Below are 17289 nucleotides of genomic sequence, written 5' to 3' on the forward strand. Positions count from 1 at the left end.
ATTTCTGATCCAATTCCCTAATTTTATCCTTAAAAGTTGTGGTGGTGTCAAGTGACTGGTGTAAGGGTTACAAATCAAAACATTAAATTGAACTGACCCATATCTGTTGATGGAATGTGCAATATTGTTTTAAGCACGCTATGGTAGTTCTCCTTCCCCAACCATTTGTCTACTCACAACATAGATATGATGCAAATGAAGGCCTCCAAAGACAAGCATCCCTCGGCATTTATTACTGTAATTGCATCACTTATTTGCGACTCCAGTCAACTCATCTCCCTAGCTAGTCAAAAGCAGTAATAACATGTCACCTCTTCGCAATCAAACTAATAGGAATAACAATAGCACTGCCTCAGGACACTCGAGAAACAATAAGGCCTTGCAGAGTTGAAGAACTTCACTGAAGCAATCCCTCGCGGGCTTTGATAATTTCATTTTTCTGTGTATTGTAAGGTTCGAGGGCTTTAAGTATCAAATGCTTTGTAATCATAGACAAGCTCAAGTATTTCACAAGAGTTTCCTTGTGGGATTTGAAAACTTCAAAAATAGAAGTTCTTCATACTTCCAAGGGCTTCATTCTTAGAGTTTGAGCACTTCACTACCAATAGTCATTTTAAAGATCAAACTTTCTATGGGAACACCAAAAATGCCAATGCCTCGTTAAATCCAACCATCACTTCACTATGATAAAAGATCTTAAGATTCCATTAATTCATAACTAGCAAATTCATACCAAAAAGGTACGAAACATTCACCCCAGAGAAGTAGAGCAATACCATTAAACGTAAGTTAATTGAGCTTTTATGAGTCTCTATTTAATTTGATCCTAGACAACAGCATTTTTTGCAAGCCAAGCTTACACTTCACAGCATTCAAAATATAGCCATAGTTTCAAACTTGCAGTAACAACTTCCTTGCTGATGTCAGCAGTCAAACATAGGTCAAAAGGTAGTCAAATAAATCTGGTATTTACCTCACTGATGTCATCATATCAGACACTGATTTCATGACAGTCATTTAAGTCCTTTTTCTCCTCCCAGTGACCTCAAATGGTCTTTGAAATAGTCAAGATGTTCCGTGTGCTCCATTTGATGAGATAGTAATAAAGACAGGTTCCATGGTGAATTTAATCAGGTACTAATGAAATCGACGTTATTCCATGATGCATTTGGTGACATAGTAATGAAGTCAACATGTTCCCTGGTGCAGTGGATGAGATACTAATGGAGTATTTATAGAAAGAAGACGATGACATTGCCTTATTCCAAGCTGGCTCAATGAGAAAATGTATAGATTATATATCCTGAAATCCAGATTAGGTAATATTACAAGTCAAGAGTAAGTTTGGATTAGGACAGGAGATTAAGTAGTACGAATAAAAAAGACAGATTCCATGTATAGAATTAGATGCCTTGGATTCTGCAAGGGGTCTGATCTATTTGTTTTCTTCTATATTTACTGCTGCAAGGAAGGTCTGAGGTAAAGGGACTAAGACTTAAAATGATTGCCATGCAGTTTGATCGCAAAAAATGAAAACTTTCCAAATTCTCTCAAATCAGATCACCAGGAGTTTCAAACCAGGTGGATCCAGAAGAAAGCACAAAACATGGTAACTGGGATCATAGAGCTAGCGAATGGCTGAGCCCTATGTTGTAAGCCCAGTGCTTCATCAAGAGCCAGCATTAGAAAGAGAAACATCAAATCAAAGTGTCATTAACTCAGATCATAATCTTTTAAAGTCAAGTGAATAAAAATGATTTTAGGCTCCAATGCAAGGTAGCCCCACACTGCTCCCAAGGACACTAAGATGAAAGTGGCAGCAGGATATTGCTGGTTTCCAAGGGGTGTTTATCACATCAGTCTAGTGAATGAGATCAACATCTCAGACTTCCGTGCTTAAAATAAAGGACATAATCATTTTTTCAAGAGGAGGCCTACTTGATTTACCCTTTTTATGTCATTTGGCACTTGCTTCTACATGGAACAAAAAACTGTCTCTGCTCTTTTTCTGTGGGTCAATGTGGGTTCTATTCCTTCATCCACCATGGAAAATATGTTTTAAAAAGATGAAATTAGGAGGTACATTCCAAGGGTTATACACCATTTTGCTTTTCCATTCCCAATGTCTAACATCTTTGAGGAATAGAATGTTTTCAATTTTATGGACAATGAATTGCAGAGAACAGATAGATGAATAAGGTTGGGGAGAGAATATAAAAATGAAGATGATCCTACCAAGGTGGCCAATTTGATCTCAGAATAAGAGAAAAAAGACGATAATTACAGCAGGAAATTGGTGTCAAGGCTGCTACTATTAAGGAAAGAGTGTCAAAATCATGCCCCACCTAGATGCTGCTATCAATTAATTATCTCAGTGGATTGGTCAGGAAAGCAGGAACTCAATTCATTACCTCTGTTCCTTGTGCCTTGATGCAGAATAGCACTGAGATTTAAGCACATGTGGACAAGGAGATGGAAGAAATGATGGAGTGGCTGGGGGCATATGCTGAGAACATGGCTGCAACAGAACTGGCACGTGATGATGATCTCCACCAAGACACCCTGAAGATCTGAGCAACATCTGATGTATGCATGAACAATCCATCCTGACGAGTGGTTTGTAAACCATTATCCATTGGTTCTGTTGTGGTTTTTCTTTATCTTTGAATTACAAGCATTATTCATTTTCAGCCAATCCTCAATCTATGTATAGGACTGTGGAGCATATGTGAATTAGGATCCTGATCGTTATGTTAACACCACAAATTCCATAAATAGAATCCCACTCCAAATGTTTCAGAACAGGTATGAATGGAATAGATAGTTCCTAAAATTCCATCTGCCAAGTACAGAACTGTTACAAAAATGAAGAAGCTAATAGATTTTCATTTAGGTAAGGACATAGAATAAACCATGTGATACCCTAATATGCAGTTTGATAGCCTGATACCAATTCTACTTCTGCTTCTCATAGATTATCTGGCAATATCTCACATTCTGCTAGAGATGAGATGCAAAAAGATACAAACCCTATGGGTTGATGTCACAAATTCTATCCTAAAAAACCAGATCTGTAACCATTTAAATTGTAATTGAAATATCAGATAACTATTAATTATAGTCAAAAGCTAAGTTACTGGTCTGGCCCCTACAAACCCTGTGTCCCGCTTTGGTCCAGCCCAAGTGTGGGTCCAGGTCTGGGTGGGTCCCGTGTAGCACCTGCGGGTCCGTCTTGTGCCAACTTGAGGTGAATTTGGCGAGTACCTGTGCCAAATGAATTTCGCATTTTTTAAGTTATTTTTACCGTAAAAAGTGCAATTTGCCCCTTAAACTCTAAAATGTGGTATAGAAAACATCCAAAAGGCAAGAGCAAACTCATTTTTCATATTGTGAATGACAAACAAAAATATTATCCTTCATTGCTGAATTTATTTTGTTGCATGCCATTGCATGAATAGAGTTGAAGATTGATTGTTGAATGTTCCAAGCAGGTTGTTGTGCTATTCCTACATATTTGCAATAGTTCGTTTGTTGTCAAGGACATTGTAGGACAAGATTTCTTCAAAAGAAGTAGATTTTTGGTTTTGTTTTCTGCATTTAATAAAAAGCTGAGCTCTCTTGTTTCGTTTTTAAGTTTTTGGTTTGTTTTCATTCTTCTAGGTGTTTATAACACATGCTTAATTTTTTCAAAGGATTTAACTATTAAGTTGTATTTATATATTTTCTTTCAAATGTTTTATTTATTGAACTTGTTGTCTTAGGTATTACAATGGCAACCGGTTCTACCTCCATAAGCCAACCCTGCTTTAAAACAGACCTAGACTGTCCCCTTTTGAATATATGTTGAAATGGTATAGTAGCTTCCAAGTGGTGAAGGTTATGTTTGAATTTGTAGTGAATGTAAAAGTTAGATATTCAAGTTCATACAGTCGAGTGAAAGGCCATTTGTGCAAGATCCCTAGAGAAGGCATAACGTTTTGTCCTATAAAAGATGGAAATAGCATTCCAAACCACAAGTCTTGGCATATATTGAAGAGCAAAAAAAACTAGATCAAGCAGTAAGTCGTAAATCAAATCATCCTTTGTCAAAGAAAGGATCTTGATGGATGAAGCCCCTCCACCACCTTTTCATTTTATTTTTGTTCACACTTGAAGAACAACTTGTGGCCTCTACACATTAGAGATCAACAGGGCCGTTGGAAATGGCATTTCATAACGAGTCTCGAGAGATTGCCAATCAACACACAGCAAGATGTGTCTACGTGAATGGATTGGCATTCAATGTTGTTCGCTGACCATATTGGCAAGAAATGGTGAGATCAATTAATGAGGCTCCAAAAGGATATATGGGCTCAGGTTTTGAAAGGTGTGTAACACCTTATTGGAAAAAGACGTGAAACTCGTAGAAGACTCCTTGAATCCCATAAGAGATTTGTAGGTTAAAACAAGGGTATTTATCATTTCTGATGGGCAAAAAAGATGCAAAAAATCGGCCATTAATCAATGATATTGCAATGTCCCCTAAAGGGGCAATGTTTTTGAGAGCAATGGATTGTGAAGGGGAGGTGAAGAATGGTGCATTTATTGCTAACATTCTTTGTCCAGCCATTGAGGAAGTGGGCCCTCGAAATGTCATGCAAATTAAAATAGTTAATGCCAAAAATTGTAGAGCAGCTAGGTTATGGGTTGAAGAGAGTTATCCACACGTTTTTTGGACACACCTTGTGCCATGCTACAAAAAATTGGCATCAAAATTGATTGGATCAAACAAAGTATAAGCTGAGGCCGAAGAGATCTAAATGTTCATCACTAACCACCATATGTCACAAGGCATATTTAGAACACTCTCAAAATTAGAGCTGTTGAAGGTAAGTTAAGGAATAAATATGTTTCACTTTCGTAAATTTTTTTAAAATTATTTTTCTAATTTTTATTTTTTTTAATTTTGTTTTTCAAACAAGTTGTTGAGATCCATTTTGCCTCCAACACAATTGTGTTGAGGCAACTTGTGAATGTTCATGAGGCACTTTCTAACAAGGTCATTAGCCCAAATTGGTCCATATGGAGGCAATCTGGTACCATAAGGGTAGCAAAGTTTAAACAAATGATCCTAGATGACATTTGGTGGGATCGTGTTGAATATCTCCTCAATCTCACTAAGCCCATATTGAGCATGATTCGTTATACTAACATGAATAGACCTTGTTAGGGTGAGGTATATGACGGCATCAACTCAATGATTGAGAAGATGAAAGTCATCATAAATGCAAAAGAGCAAAGTCCCTAAAGAAAAATTCTTCAAACAACTACACAAAATCATTGAAGAGAGAGGAAACAATATGATTACTCCACTACATCTTCTTGCCTTTGCATTGAGTCCCAAATATTATAGTGCCAAGCTCCTTTTTGTAAGAACAAGAGTTGGCCATATAGAGATGTTGAAATCAGTCAAAGATTACAAGGTAGCACTTCATAGAATATGCATTGATCATGACATGTAGGATGCTGCAAGACTTAAGTTCATGGATTTTGCATGCTCCAGCGTCTTCAGTTTTGATGCTCTTCGGGACAAGTATAAGGCTATGTTTAGTTGGTGGTACTTCCATGGCCAACCATTCACACACCTACTGGTACTTCCATGGCCAACCATTCACACACTTACAACCTCTTGTGATCAAAATTTTATCACAAGTTTTATAAAAAAATCCTTTATCTTTTAAGTTTACTTATATTTTAATTTGTAACTCTTAACTCTCTAATTTTGTCTTACTAGGTTGCCAATTCATTTGCATCTACGAGGAATTGGAGTACATATTCCTTCACCCAGTCAATAAAGCACAATCAGCTACACTCAAAAAAGGCAGAGGACTTTTGGTGTATGTGCATTCAAACTTGCAGCTCCTTACACACAAACAAAGTAGCTACAAGGAAGTGCGATATTGAGCTACACCATATTGACTTGGATGCTTCCATTTCCCATTTATTTGCACTTAATGTTGATGATGATTATGAGCCAACTAGTGAGCATGAGAGTGCTAGTCCCAGTGCTAGTGCTAGTCCTAGTGCTAGTGCCAATGCTAGTGGCACTATTTGTGGTTCTAATTTACCACTACCTACATCATCTAATATGGATGGTGATGATATTTTTGAAAACCCATATGATTTTTTATCAATGATCCCTGATTGTTGACACATGACATTATTATTTTTTAACTTTAATTTATATCATGACATCTGAATTTGACTAATATTTGACTATTAATAAGGTGGTTCTGTTTATTATATAATTATAATATAAGATGTTGTGTGGTGTATTTTGAACTTAATTGCTGCTGCAAATATGTATATATTTCTGATTTTATATGTTTTTGTATGGACAAACCCAAAATGAACCCAACCACCTAAAAAATTTTGACCAAACCCATGAACCATACCCTGGAACCCGAACTAGTACTTCAGTCAAAAGAAACATCACTGTTATAATCTCTATTCTGAAGCCATGCATGAAATTTTCACCAGATATGGCTTCTCAATGGCGCCATTGAGAAAAAAAGACAAGGCTACAAAAGAATTGGCATATAATGATAGCTCCATAAAGACAAACTGAAAATCTGGGCTGCATCCAGTGCATGCATGACCAATCCTTACTGATTAGTAGCTTGCAACCCACTTTTTGTTGGTTTTGATTTGGCTGTTGTTTATCTTTGTATTAAGGGGCATTATGTGTTTTCAACCAATATTTAATCTTATGCTGTTGTTTATCTTTGTATTAAGGGGCATTATGTGTTTTCAACCAATATTTAATCTATGTATAAGATTGTTGGTAGTGATCAAGCAAACTATGAAGTGAAAAGGCAAAAATCATGCCTTGTAAGGATGCTACTATCACTTATGTCATTGATGATCTCAGTGGGTCAGTAAACAAACGAAGAACTCAACTTGTCTCTATTTGTTATGAGTTCAAGCTAAACAACATAGAGATTTATCCAGATGTAGACAAGGAGATGGAAGAAATAGAGGAGTGGCTGGGGGCACAAGCTGAGAACATGACTACAGCAGAACTAGCATGTGATGATAATCTCCGATTCTCCACAAAGGCACTCTGAAGATCTGGGGAACATCCATCACATGAATAATTAATCCATCCTGATAAGTGGTTTGCAAATCACTTTCCATTGGTTCACAGTGCTGTTTTGAGTTTCTGTTGTCTTTGTATTATAGGTATTACGTATTTTCATCCAATTCTCATTCTGTGTGTAAGACTTTAGTGAAATGTCCCCTATTGGTGATGTAGACAGGATGCTCACTCCTACTGGGTTTGCTTGTTCTTGATGTCTCCTTAGGTTGTCTCTTGAACCATCCAATGATTCCACTCTTTCCAACCTTCCAAAGGTTGTAGGGCCCACCCTCACTGACCTTCCCAAGGTCCTTAGACTAAGGTGACCTCCTCTTGTTTAGTGAGTGTCCACACTCCTTATTAGAGACCTTCCTACTCAACACTTTAACCAAGAGCCAACCCTCTCTACCATAGGATCTTCATTACACATGACCAACACACTTAGGGATTATTTTCCTTGGTTGTCCAACCCTAACCCTTCATTTATGGACTTTGGTGTTTACCGGTTTCAAGCTTTAGGACCAATTTGCTCTTTTAGGCCTACTAGGAGACCTAGTCCAATTAGCCCTACTGGTGAGGTATTTTGCACTTATCTGCCCGAAGTCCTGAACACCGGTATGAAGTCTTTTGCTTTTCAGATACCCTTTTGAAAGCTTCATACAATATCACAAAATTGGACATGGGTTTGGTCACTAACCATCCTAACCCTCTTTAGACCTAATTCCTCCTTTTAAGCCTACAAAATAGGGTTTTGCTCAAATGCCTTCACCAGTCCGATTGCTCAAGGATTCTGATGATTGGCTCAAGTCTGTACACCCATGAGGATGTCCAATCCAAATTGGAACCAAATCCATCCAACAGATTTACCCATCTAGGGCCTGTTGTCCATGATCCCCATTGCTTGCCAACTCAACGTGCCAAGCCTAGGGTATGGTGGCAAATCTGGAGTTTAGCCTCCCTTGTCTTAAAAACAAATTAAAAGCATACTTTACAAGGCCTCCTAGCATTCCACAAGGTTTCAGTACAGAGTTCCACCATGGAATGCTAGGTATGAGCCATAGGGTCTTCAAAACCCTTGTTTTAAGGTCTTTAGGACCCGCCTGCAACAAAAAATGACAAAACTTACAAACTATAACACTTCAAAACCTCAAATCACCATGAAATGAAAGGTATGTCTCTGCTCTAACAATTCATGCCTTGGTCTGGGCTTATAAGTCCGTATAGACCGTACGATGTCAATGAAACTCAACTCAACACGCTGAAAACACAATTTTTGAAAGGCTAAACTTGCTTTTCTTCCTTCAAATCTTCAACCAACATTCTCATCAGTTGTCCCAAGCCTTATATCGGTCTTGAGTTGGTTACAAATGTCTTTAACTGAAAAAGACAACCAACTAGCCGTTGGTGTTTGGAAAATGCAAATGTTGCAAAGTTGCTATGAGCAACTTTTGCAACTTTTTAGAACTTTTACATAGTTTGAGCAACGTTTGCCCAAATCAAACCTAGGTCACTTCTAAAGGTTCAAATGACCTTAAAACCTCCTAAACTACATCAAACCATACTATTCTAACACAATACCAACTTATTCTACCAAATGCTCTATCTGGCACCCTTAAGGGCTAATAGACCAACATTGGTCAAACAATAACTCCTAGGGTCCTTCCATCATCTGAGCACTTATTCAAAATCCTATTGACCTTATTACAAACCAAAATCACATGATTCCAAACTCCTGGAACCTACACAACAAAATTGTTCAAATGCCCCTGCACCAATTGGGGTATACCTGATTTTTGCCCAAAAGTAACAATTCCAACAATACAATTTGTTTACAAACAACATTCTCTAACTCAATCATATAATAGCTATTGATCATTAAAGCAAATAAACAATCAACATTAAATGAAATGATGATTAGTATCACCTATTTGGATCTATTCTATAGTTTCACTTCCAACACACAACCATACAAAGGATTGGAGGGGACACATGATAGGGTGCCCAGAAACTGTTTGTCACAACTAAGCCCAAGAGTGCATACATCCAACCAAGACAATTCAACCACTTGGCCCACAAGTGGCAGGACCTCCAGCCCATCCAATTTGAGGTGGTGTACTTACATTGTGGGAACCGGTCTGTTGCCTCTCCCAAACATGTTTCCTTAACAACCTCATGTATGATTGCTTGTAGAAAAATAAATTGATTAGTTTATTAACTCTAAGAATTTATATAGATTTTATAATTCAAATTAAAAAATAAAACCAATATTCATAATAGATATAATAGACAATAGATATGACTACACTTTCATACCAAATACTTGCTAGAATCAAAGGCAGCCTTCCCTGTACGAGGATTACGTATATAAATGAAATCTGATCTGATTTGATGCCTTCCTTGAAGTGAATATCTGCCTTATATATCCCCCAAGAGAGGATGAAGGGTCATATCCTTTGCCACGATCAGTGTTTCTTCTAATATCTCCACTGCCTCTTCATTAAGGAATCCGTGATGTTTATGTTGAAGGCAACCATCTTATGCATTGGTTTATTTAAGGCAACTATTCTTAATAAATTGCCGATTCATGTGTGGATGCTTCTTGTTCGAAACAAAGGAAAGAATATCATGGGACAATTAATTCCTTTGAGTAACTATTGGGCTTCTGAATTTGTTTATTATTTTTTTTCTTCTTGCTTAAGGACGGGTGTGAGAATGTTTTATGGTGGGGACATGACATTTAGGCAGTCAGCCTATTCTGTAATGTCCCCTAATTAGTTATACGTTAAATTAACCTAAATTTGCCCAAATCTAAAATAGGTAATTAAGTTTATGGGAGTACCTTTGTATAATGTTTTCCTACAACACAAAATTAGGGACCACATATGAAGTAATACTTATAACTGAAACATATACTAATGAATTAGATTGAGTGATACAATTCTTTAATGTATTAATTACCATTAGTATTATATTTGTTAGATAAAATCAGATTGTAGGTTAGTTGCCATTCTTTATTATCTAATTCTTAGTGCACTAGGGTAGGCTAGCTGGATAGGGTGTCCAAGAGACCCTCCACCCTAGGCCCAAGAGCAGATGCTACATCCCTCTTGGCTCCATGTGGCAGGTGTTAAGCATCCATCATGGAGTAGCGTACCCAGTGAGGTGGAGTAGCGTACCCAGTGAGGTGTCCTATCACTGTTCCCCCTCATCACAACCACCTCCTCTCTTAAGCCCAAGAGCAGATGCCTCATCCCTCTTGGCTCCATGTGGCAGGGGTTAGGCATCCACTATGGAGTGGCGTACTTAAGAGAGAGTCCCTCATATACAATGAGCCATTTGTGATATTCCAAAGAAGTTATATTCGTTATTTGCCGTGAGTTCAATCTGCTTTCTTTCTGTTTTCCTCCTTCAGTCTCATTCATTAATCGAATCCTCATGCATAACACCAAGAACAAGCATGTTACTGCCTGTAACTTAATAACAGTTCTGATATGATCTAATCGATGGTGTTCTCGCTGGATGCTTTGATTCCTTTCCTTTATATCTCTCAATGTGAGGGAGGAGTCACACCTCTTCATCATGTATGCCCTTTGGCAAGAGACACACCCTTTCATCATTAGCACCCTTTGAAAGAGTGTAACACTTAATTATTTCTGCCCTTTGAAAGGGGCACAATCTTTCACAATCAGATCTGCACTTTTATTTAAATCAGATCTGCACCTCTGATTCTCAAATTGTCCCCCTCTCAAATGAGATTCTCTTCTCCCTTTTTATATCTCATGTTTGAGGGAGTCACAAAATTTCATTCCAAGTCTTTTGACCATTCATTAACTTAATTATATTTAATTTTATATTTTAATTTAAATATTATTTTTGTATTTTAATTTTATTATTATTAAATATTATTAAATCCTATTTCAAGTGGGGACATTACATATTCTTTATTGGGCTGAGAGGAATTTTGGTAGGCAACCATGGCTATCCCAGCACCTGCATGACAATGGCTATTTTAAGATATGGCAAATGTACATATCTTTTTTAGCCCTGACAAACAATACAATCACATAAGCTGATTTTCATATATGATGTCATTAATTCCTCTTTTGTCAACCTTGATGCCTTCTCTTGCGCTAGGGAATAAATCATTCTTGTTTAAGTTGAATATGAAGATAATTGCTTATTTGTCTGGGCTGTAAAAAGGTAGTTGGAGTGGCCTTCTTTTTTCGTTATGGGGATTAGGAATCTTATTGAGATGCACTGTCTTCGTTAAGAGGGAATTTTGTCAATTTGAAGATGTTTTGTGTTTTTCCTTTCGGTACCATTTAAGTATCGCAAATACTTAGAAAATCCATATAGACCATTAGTGTGAAATCTACAAACTCATTGGATGGTTAATTCTCAATTCAATGCATTGTGAATTTGAAAGGCATTAAACTTAATTTTTATGTTTCGGCTTAACACGTATTGTCTAGGAAATGGTTATCTGTTATCTAAAATGTGGCTATGATGCCATATAGTATATTTAATCATAATAGGTTAGCACCATGAGCTATGGTAGATCTATAAGTTGAAGTGTTGCAATTCATAATATTCATAAGATTTATGATCTGCTTCTGTGGTGACATGATCCACATGGAGATGATATCACCACTTCCTTGAGCCTAATTTGGCACGATGATTGTCTAACCATTTTTTAAACACATCTACCAAGCATAAAATACCCTTGTTATTGCAAGGTCCTTGGTTTCATTTTCCATCCATTCTTGTGCAGGTCTGGCTGATTTTCCTTATAGGTAGGTCCTAGTTCCACTCATTGCATGAACAGATGGCTTCCACTAGAATATGGCTTGCCTATGCCAAGAATCACAAAACACCCAGCCAAAAACCTGATCTTTCAAGGGAAAAAATAGATAATAAATCCATGCAAGCAAATTTGTCAGTACTGGAATAGCAGTCAGATGGCCTTAACTCTGAAATCCTTAATGATTAGCAGGTGAGATTTTGACATCTATGCTGATATTAAGTTGAATGCTGATGTCAAGATTTAGCCAGAGTTGATGACGATAATTCATCATCCAAAGGACCAGATCTTCTCTTTTGAAAATAACTCTGCTATTGTTCTTGGCTTGTCACATGGTTGCATCGATGTCCTACTCTTCTCAGCTGACCATTTATAACAGTTTTATTTAGGAAAAGTTGCATTAATTTAATAGTTATCATGTCTACCATTGTTAGATTACCACTGGCTTAATTTTGGTGAATTAGAATATGTATTCATATTTCAATGTCTAGATATACTAAGCTTATTTCAGTGTGCAGGCTTGAGTTTGTAACTTATGTAATTCTTTTTCCTTTACGATATAATTACCCGCATTTCAAATTTTCAACAATGAAAAAAGAAACAATATTGATAATGATTGATGTCCCAATTGCTGTTATAAATTTGAGACTTCCATGGATTGTGATAGGTTATTTCCCTGTAAATTGATTCCACACAATTCCCAGATAAATTATGAAAAACCCTATCGCTTGGTTATAACTTATAACTTACATAACTTAGTATACAAAACCCTGGATGTTTAATGATAGATAATTTTTATCATTGAAAGCTTAGTATTCCAACTCAGAATGCATGAAATTATTCGAAATCCTGGGTAGAAAAAAAAATTGCTATAGCATTTCCAATTGGGATTCCATTGTTGCAGACCTCCCTATTTTCTTCACCTTATTCGCACTGGAAGGAGTTGGAAGTTCCATCTTCTGAACATGCCCCAACTAAGGCTCTGTTAACTTGAAACATTGACTACGAAACAATAGAAGTTTTCCATTGCTTTATGGAAAAGCTTTGTTAGCATTCCAAAATTGAGTGGCATTAGCTACCAAGATGGATTGGAAAAAAAGCTGCCCCATCCATAGAAAAGTCAAAATATAATCTTCAGCCCACTGCTCCTGCACGACCTACCTCTAGCTGAATAATCCAAATTGAGCGAAAAGTAGATATGGCTTATATACCTCAGGCTTCGATGAATTGGCAAGGCTTAGAATTGTTGCAAACATTGTCAAAGGATAGAATCCAAAGATGTAGAAATATGAATAGCATATAAGTTAAACAGAAAATCAATTCCCTTGTCAGCTTCTACAAGGGGGGATCTCATACAACAAATTGATGTCTCGATTGAAAGTGATCTAGACAACTAACTTCAACTCTATCTTTACATTAGGTAAAAAAGAGGCAAGTTTTGAATTGTATCTTTCTTCAAACTTGACTCATTTGAAATTGTAACATGTTCTCAACAAATGTCCTGGTCTTGCAATCCTGGTCCTAAGAATCCCGATACCACTTAATTAACTACCACTTTCATCTTCTCTCAAATGGCTTAATTGTGAAAAATCTGTGACCTTGGAGGATAGGCAATTAACTAAATAAGGGAGACCTTAGTTTCATGGAAGCTTCAATTCATGAAATTTTTTGAAGCCCAAACCTGCGGACCATGTTCTCTTCTCAACTGTTCTTTAAAAACAAGCTACCCAGCATTAAATTACATTTATTTATCTAAGTTACCGGGTTCGGCACTCAGAGCCCAAATACTGGTCCTGGTTCGAGTTGGGTCCCAGTTCGAGTTCGGTTCGCGTCTGGTTCGGTTCAACAACAGTCAGTAAAGTCAATACACCCCCGTTGCAGTTGCCGTCGACGAAAACACTTGTTTGCAGGTTGTCGTCGATGAAAACACCCATTTGCAGTTGCCAACAATAGTTTGCAGTTGATTGTCGATGGAGGGAGAGATAGAGTTGCCGTCGATGAAGGGAGGGATTTGACGAAGAAGGGCGGGCTTCGAACAGTGAAGCCTTCGATAATTAATTGGCCTTCGGTTTATTATTTTACACTTTAAAAGCTTTTCTATAAATTCATAATTCACTGATTTATGATTTTATACACATATTAATAATATATGTTATTATATAATATATTATTATATTATATTATATAATAATATATATTATTATATATATAATAATTATATTATATATTATATTATATATTATGTATAATATATAATATAATATAATAATATTTATATTATATATTATATTATATTATTATATAATATTATATATATAGATAGATAGATAGATAGATATTTTCTATTGTTTTTGTACTAACGAACCCAAACCCATTTTCAAAAATTTGCCATACCAGCGTACCGGTTCTTCAAACCCAAACCGGTGCCCGAACCCGAACCCGGTAACTTAGTTATTTATAGAAGCGGTATGAAAACTGTTCAAAACTTCAAAGCATATTAAATGTACTTAACAATTTTTTCGTTATCACTCACAAGATTTTGAACCCACCCAAAAAATGTTGAATTGGCCCTGACTATGCAAGTTCTGCAATTCTAAGCTAAAGCCCTGACAACTCTGGGTCGATATCAATCAAACTCTAACATTAATGGAAGACATAAAAAATCAAGACTAACTCTTAAAATTACTTTAAAAACATAAAATTTTCTCTATTTTTGAATCCTAAATTTTTTTAAGTTTATGGAGCTCTCTTAGGAAAAATAAATCTGTTGCTGATATAACTCAAATAAGATACTTATCAACTAGTGATAGAATATGCGTTGAAATGGATATAAGGAAAGGCCTTTCTTGGGAAATGCTTTGAGAATTCCAAAATTATCTCCCTCATTTTCTGCTCACAGTGACTAAAAGGAAGAGGGGTTGATACCTGGATTGTTCGGAACACAGAAATAACACTTCATACATATCTTGCCTCCTCCTGGGCACAATTGTTACATAGCAGCTGTTATAGATTATACAGTGCATATATCCAGGTTGGACGTTGTGCCATTCACAGTCTACTTTTCCTGTTGCTTTCCTAGTTCTAAGAGTTGATAGCAGCCGTTCTCAATCCATTGTATTATTCACAATTACTACAATCAAGCCATGTTTGAATGTATCTTATCATACCAAAATGGTTGGACAATTACTCCGTTATTTTGAAGTATAAGACAACAAAGAAAAGACAAAATTCAAAAAAGGGAGAAAAGACACTTCAACTATACTGTACATTATAACTGAACGATATGTTCAATCAAAGATTATAATAGAATAATGTTGGCATCAAACGTTTATATCATCCAATGACTGGATGGATTTATGTGGATAATATAGGAATCGTATCCAGACTTACTTTTCTGTGAAGTAATGGCCAAATTGTTAGACACCCTTTTTTGAAAAGAAAAGGTAAATAGTGAATGGGATTTGTAAATGTTATTCAATTTTCAATTCAAGATGCAAGTTATATTCAAGGTTATCTTTTCTTTCAAGTATATGTTATTTCTTAATATAATAAATCTGATTATTATCTGGTATGTTGCAGATGGAGAAAGAGTATTTATGAATTTCAATGTTCTTCCTACATTTCACCGATCGATATATATATGCAAAAATAGGAGATCAAGCAATACCTTGACCGGTCATGTCTATTAGACATGACCGATCAAGATATTACTTGATCGTGCCTCTTCAAACCGATAATCGGTGTGTATGCATTTAATCATTAAACCCGATACTAATCGGTGTGCAAGCATTTAACATCAAACCTGATACCAATCGGTGTGTAAGCATTTAACATTAAGCCCGATACCAATCAGTGTGTTAGCATTAACAATACGCCCGATACGAATCGGTGTGTTAGCATTAACAATAAACCCGATACCAATCGGTGTTAAACCTGATACCAATCGGTGTCCTATGCATTATGATTAGTAACCGATGTTAATCGGTATATAGACATTAGTTAAGAACCCAATTGTTAATGCAAGGTTATATATCGATCACAGCTAGATCGTATATCATGCACATAATCGATGATAAATATATAATAACTGAATCATGATCATAATCTCATGTGTATATATAAGATAACTGGAGTCTTATCATAGTCTATCGATGACATAGATGATTGAATGAGAGACTTCATTTATCTCTCATTCAATCATTTATCTTACCGAGGCTATCATGTATCAACAGGATTTAACTTATTTTGAAAACCCTTATAAATGAAAAAACAAAAAAATTTGCCACTAATTAGGCTCCAGTTTAGGTCAAACTTTTTTTATAAAATACCCAAACCTAGCAGTATAATTTGCTTAAACAATTAGGCCAATTAAAGTTGATGCAGGGCATCCACGCGGAGCGAGCCCAACTTGAAATTTCAATACTCCTTGAATTAGATTTTGAATGTCATTGCTTGAGTGGAGCCCATAAAAAAAAAACTCTAATTTTCACAAATCAGTTTATGGTTCTGAGTTTTGATTTTCTGGGACTCAATGTGCAGCTAGTGGTATGACAACAGACCTAATTTTAGCAAATGGCTAGGCGGGTGTAAATGCACATTCATGAAGCTGGAAATGAATTTTAAATGACATTTTGATAAGGCATGGATGGGGTTTTTTGGAGGTAGCAATGTGGAGAGGAGGAATTTTGGGAGTGAAGGCGATTGTTTTTAGGAAGAGGGGTTTTAAGAAAAGATAAGAAAAACCCAGATCTTGGAGAAGACAGGGTAGGTGTAGTATTTTTGTTTGAGGATTGAATAATTTATTTTTGTTGCAGGTGTAGGGAGGTATTTACAGCAGAGAATTAGTTGGAGATGTGTGTTTTGAATTCTACAAAGAGTTGATTTTGTTTGTCGCAGGGAGCTGGTGATGTTGAGGAGTGTGATTTGAATAAGAGAATTTCTATAGTTCGTTTCCTATGTGTTCTTGCTGTTGTAAATCAGTTTATTTTTTATTTTGAATGCACATTTCTCAATCTTACAGGCTGTAATTGATGTATACTCAGTTGAGAGGTTGTTGTAATGATTTATTAGTAAATATGGTATAAACATCCCATGAATTCATTGTGCAGATTTTGAATCTGTTTCATTGTTCATTGTGGTATTTGATTTGGGTTGTATAAGGTTGTGTTTGATAGTGATTTTTGTGTGTATTCCCACTGCGTCAGTGATATTAGAGACAGAAGATCTTGAGTGTGCAGGCAAATTCGCCGAAGGGAGGCAGCTTGACCAAGGTTGAGTTTGTGGGTGTCGGGAAAATGAATGCAAGAGGAGTCCCACGTGGTTGGAGTAGAATTGGAGTTAGAGGCAGGGAAAGAGGTGGTAATTTTGTTCA

General features: G+C 36.3%; 1 protein-coding gene across 2 annotated transcripts in view; it reads right to left on the reverse strand.

Moving 5' to 3' along the window:
• Positions 1-17289, reverse strand: part of LOC131072082 (biogenesis of lysosome-related organelles complex 1 subunit 2) — a 29593-nt gene that overhangs the window by 1384 nt on the left and 10920 nt on the right. The window contains exon 2 of one of the 2 annotated variants that reach the window (XM_058008121.2): positions 3157-3264. The exons of the other annotated variant lie outside the window; for it this stretch is intronic. Coding sequence (XP_057864104.2) covers positions 3157-3264 — 108 coding nt within the window. The remainder of the gene's footprint in view (positions 1-3156; positions 3265-17289) is intronic. 2 annotated transcript variants of the gene reach the window in all.

Source organism: Cryptomeria japonica, chromosome 3, assembly GCF_030272615.1.
Source record: "Cryptomeria japonica chromosome 3, Sugi_1.0, whole genome shotgun sequence".
In the NCBI taxonomy this organism is placed as follows: Eukaryota; Viridiplantae; Streptophyta; class Pinopsida; order Cupressales; family Cupressaceae; genus Cryptomeria; species Cryptomeria japonica.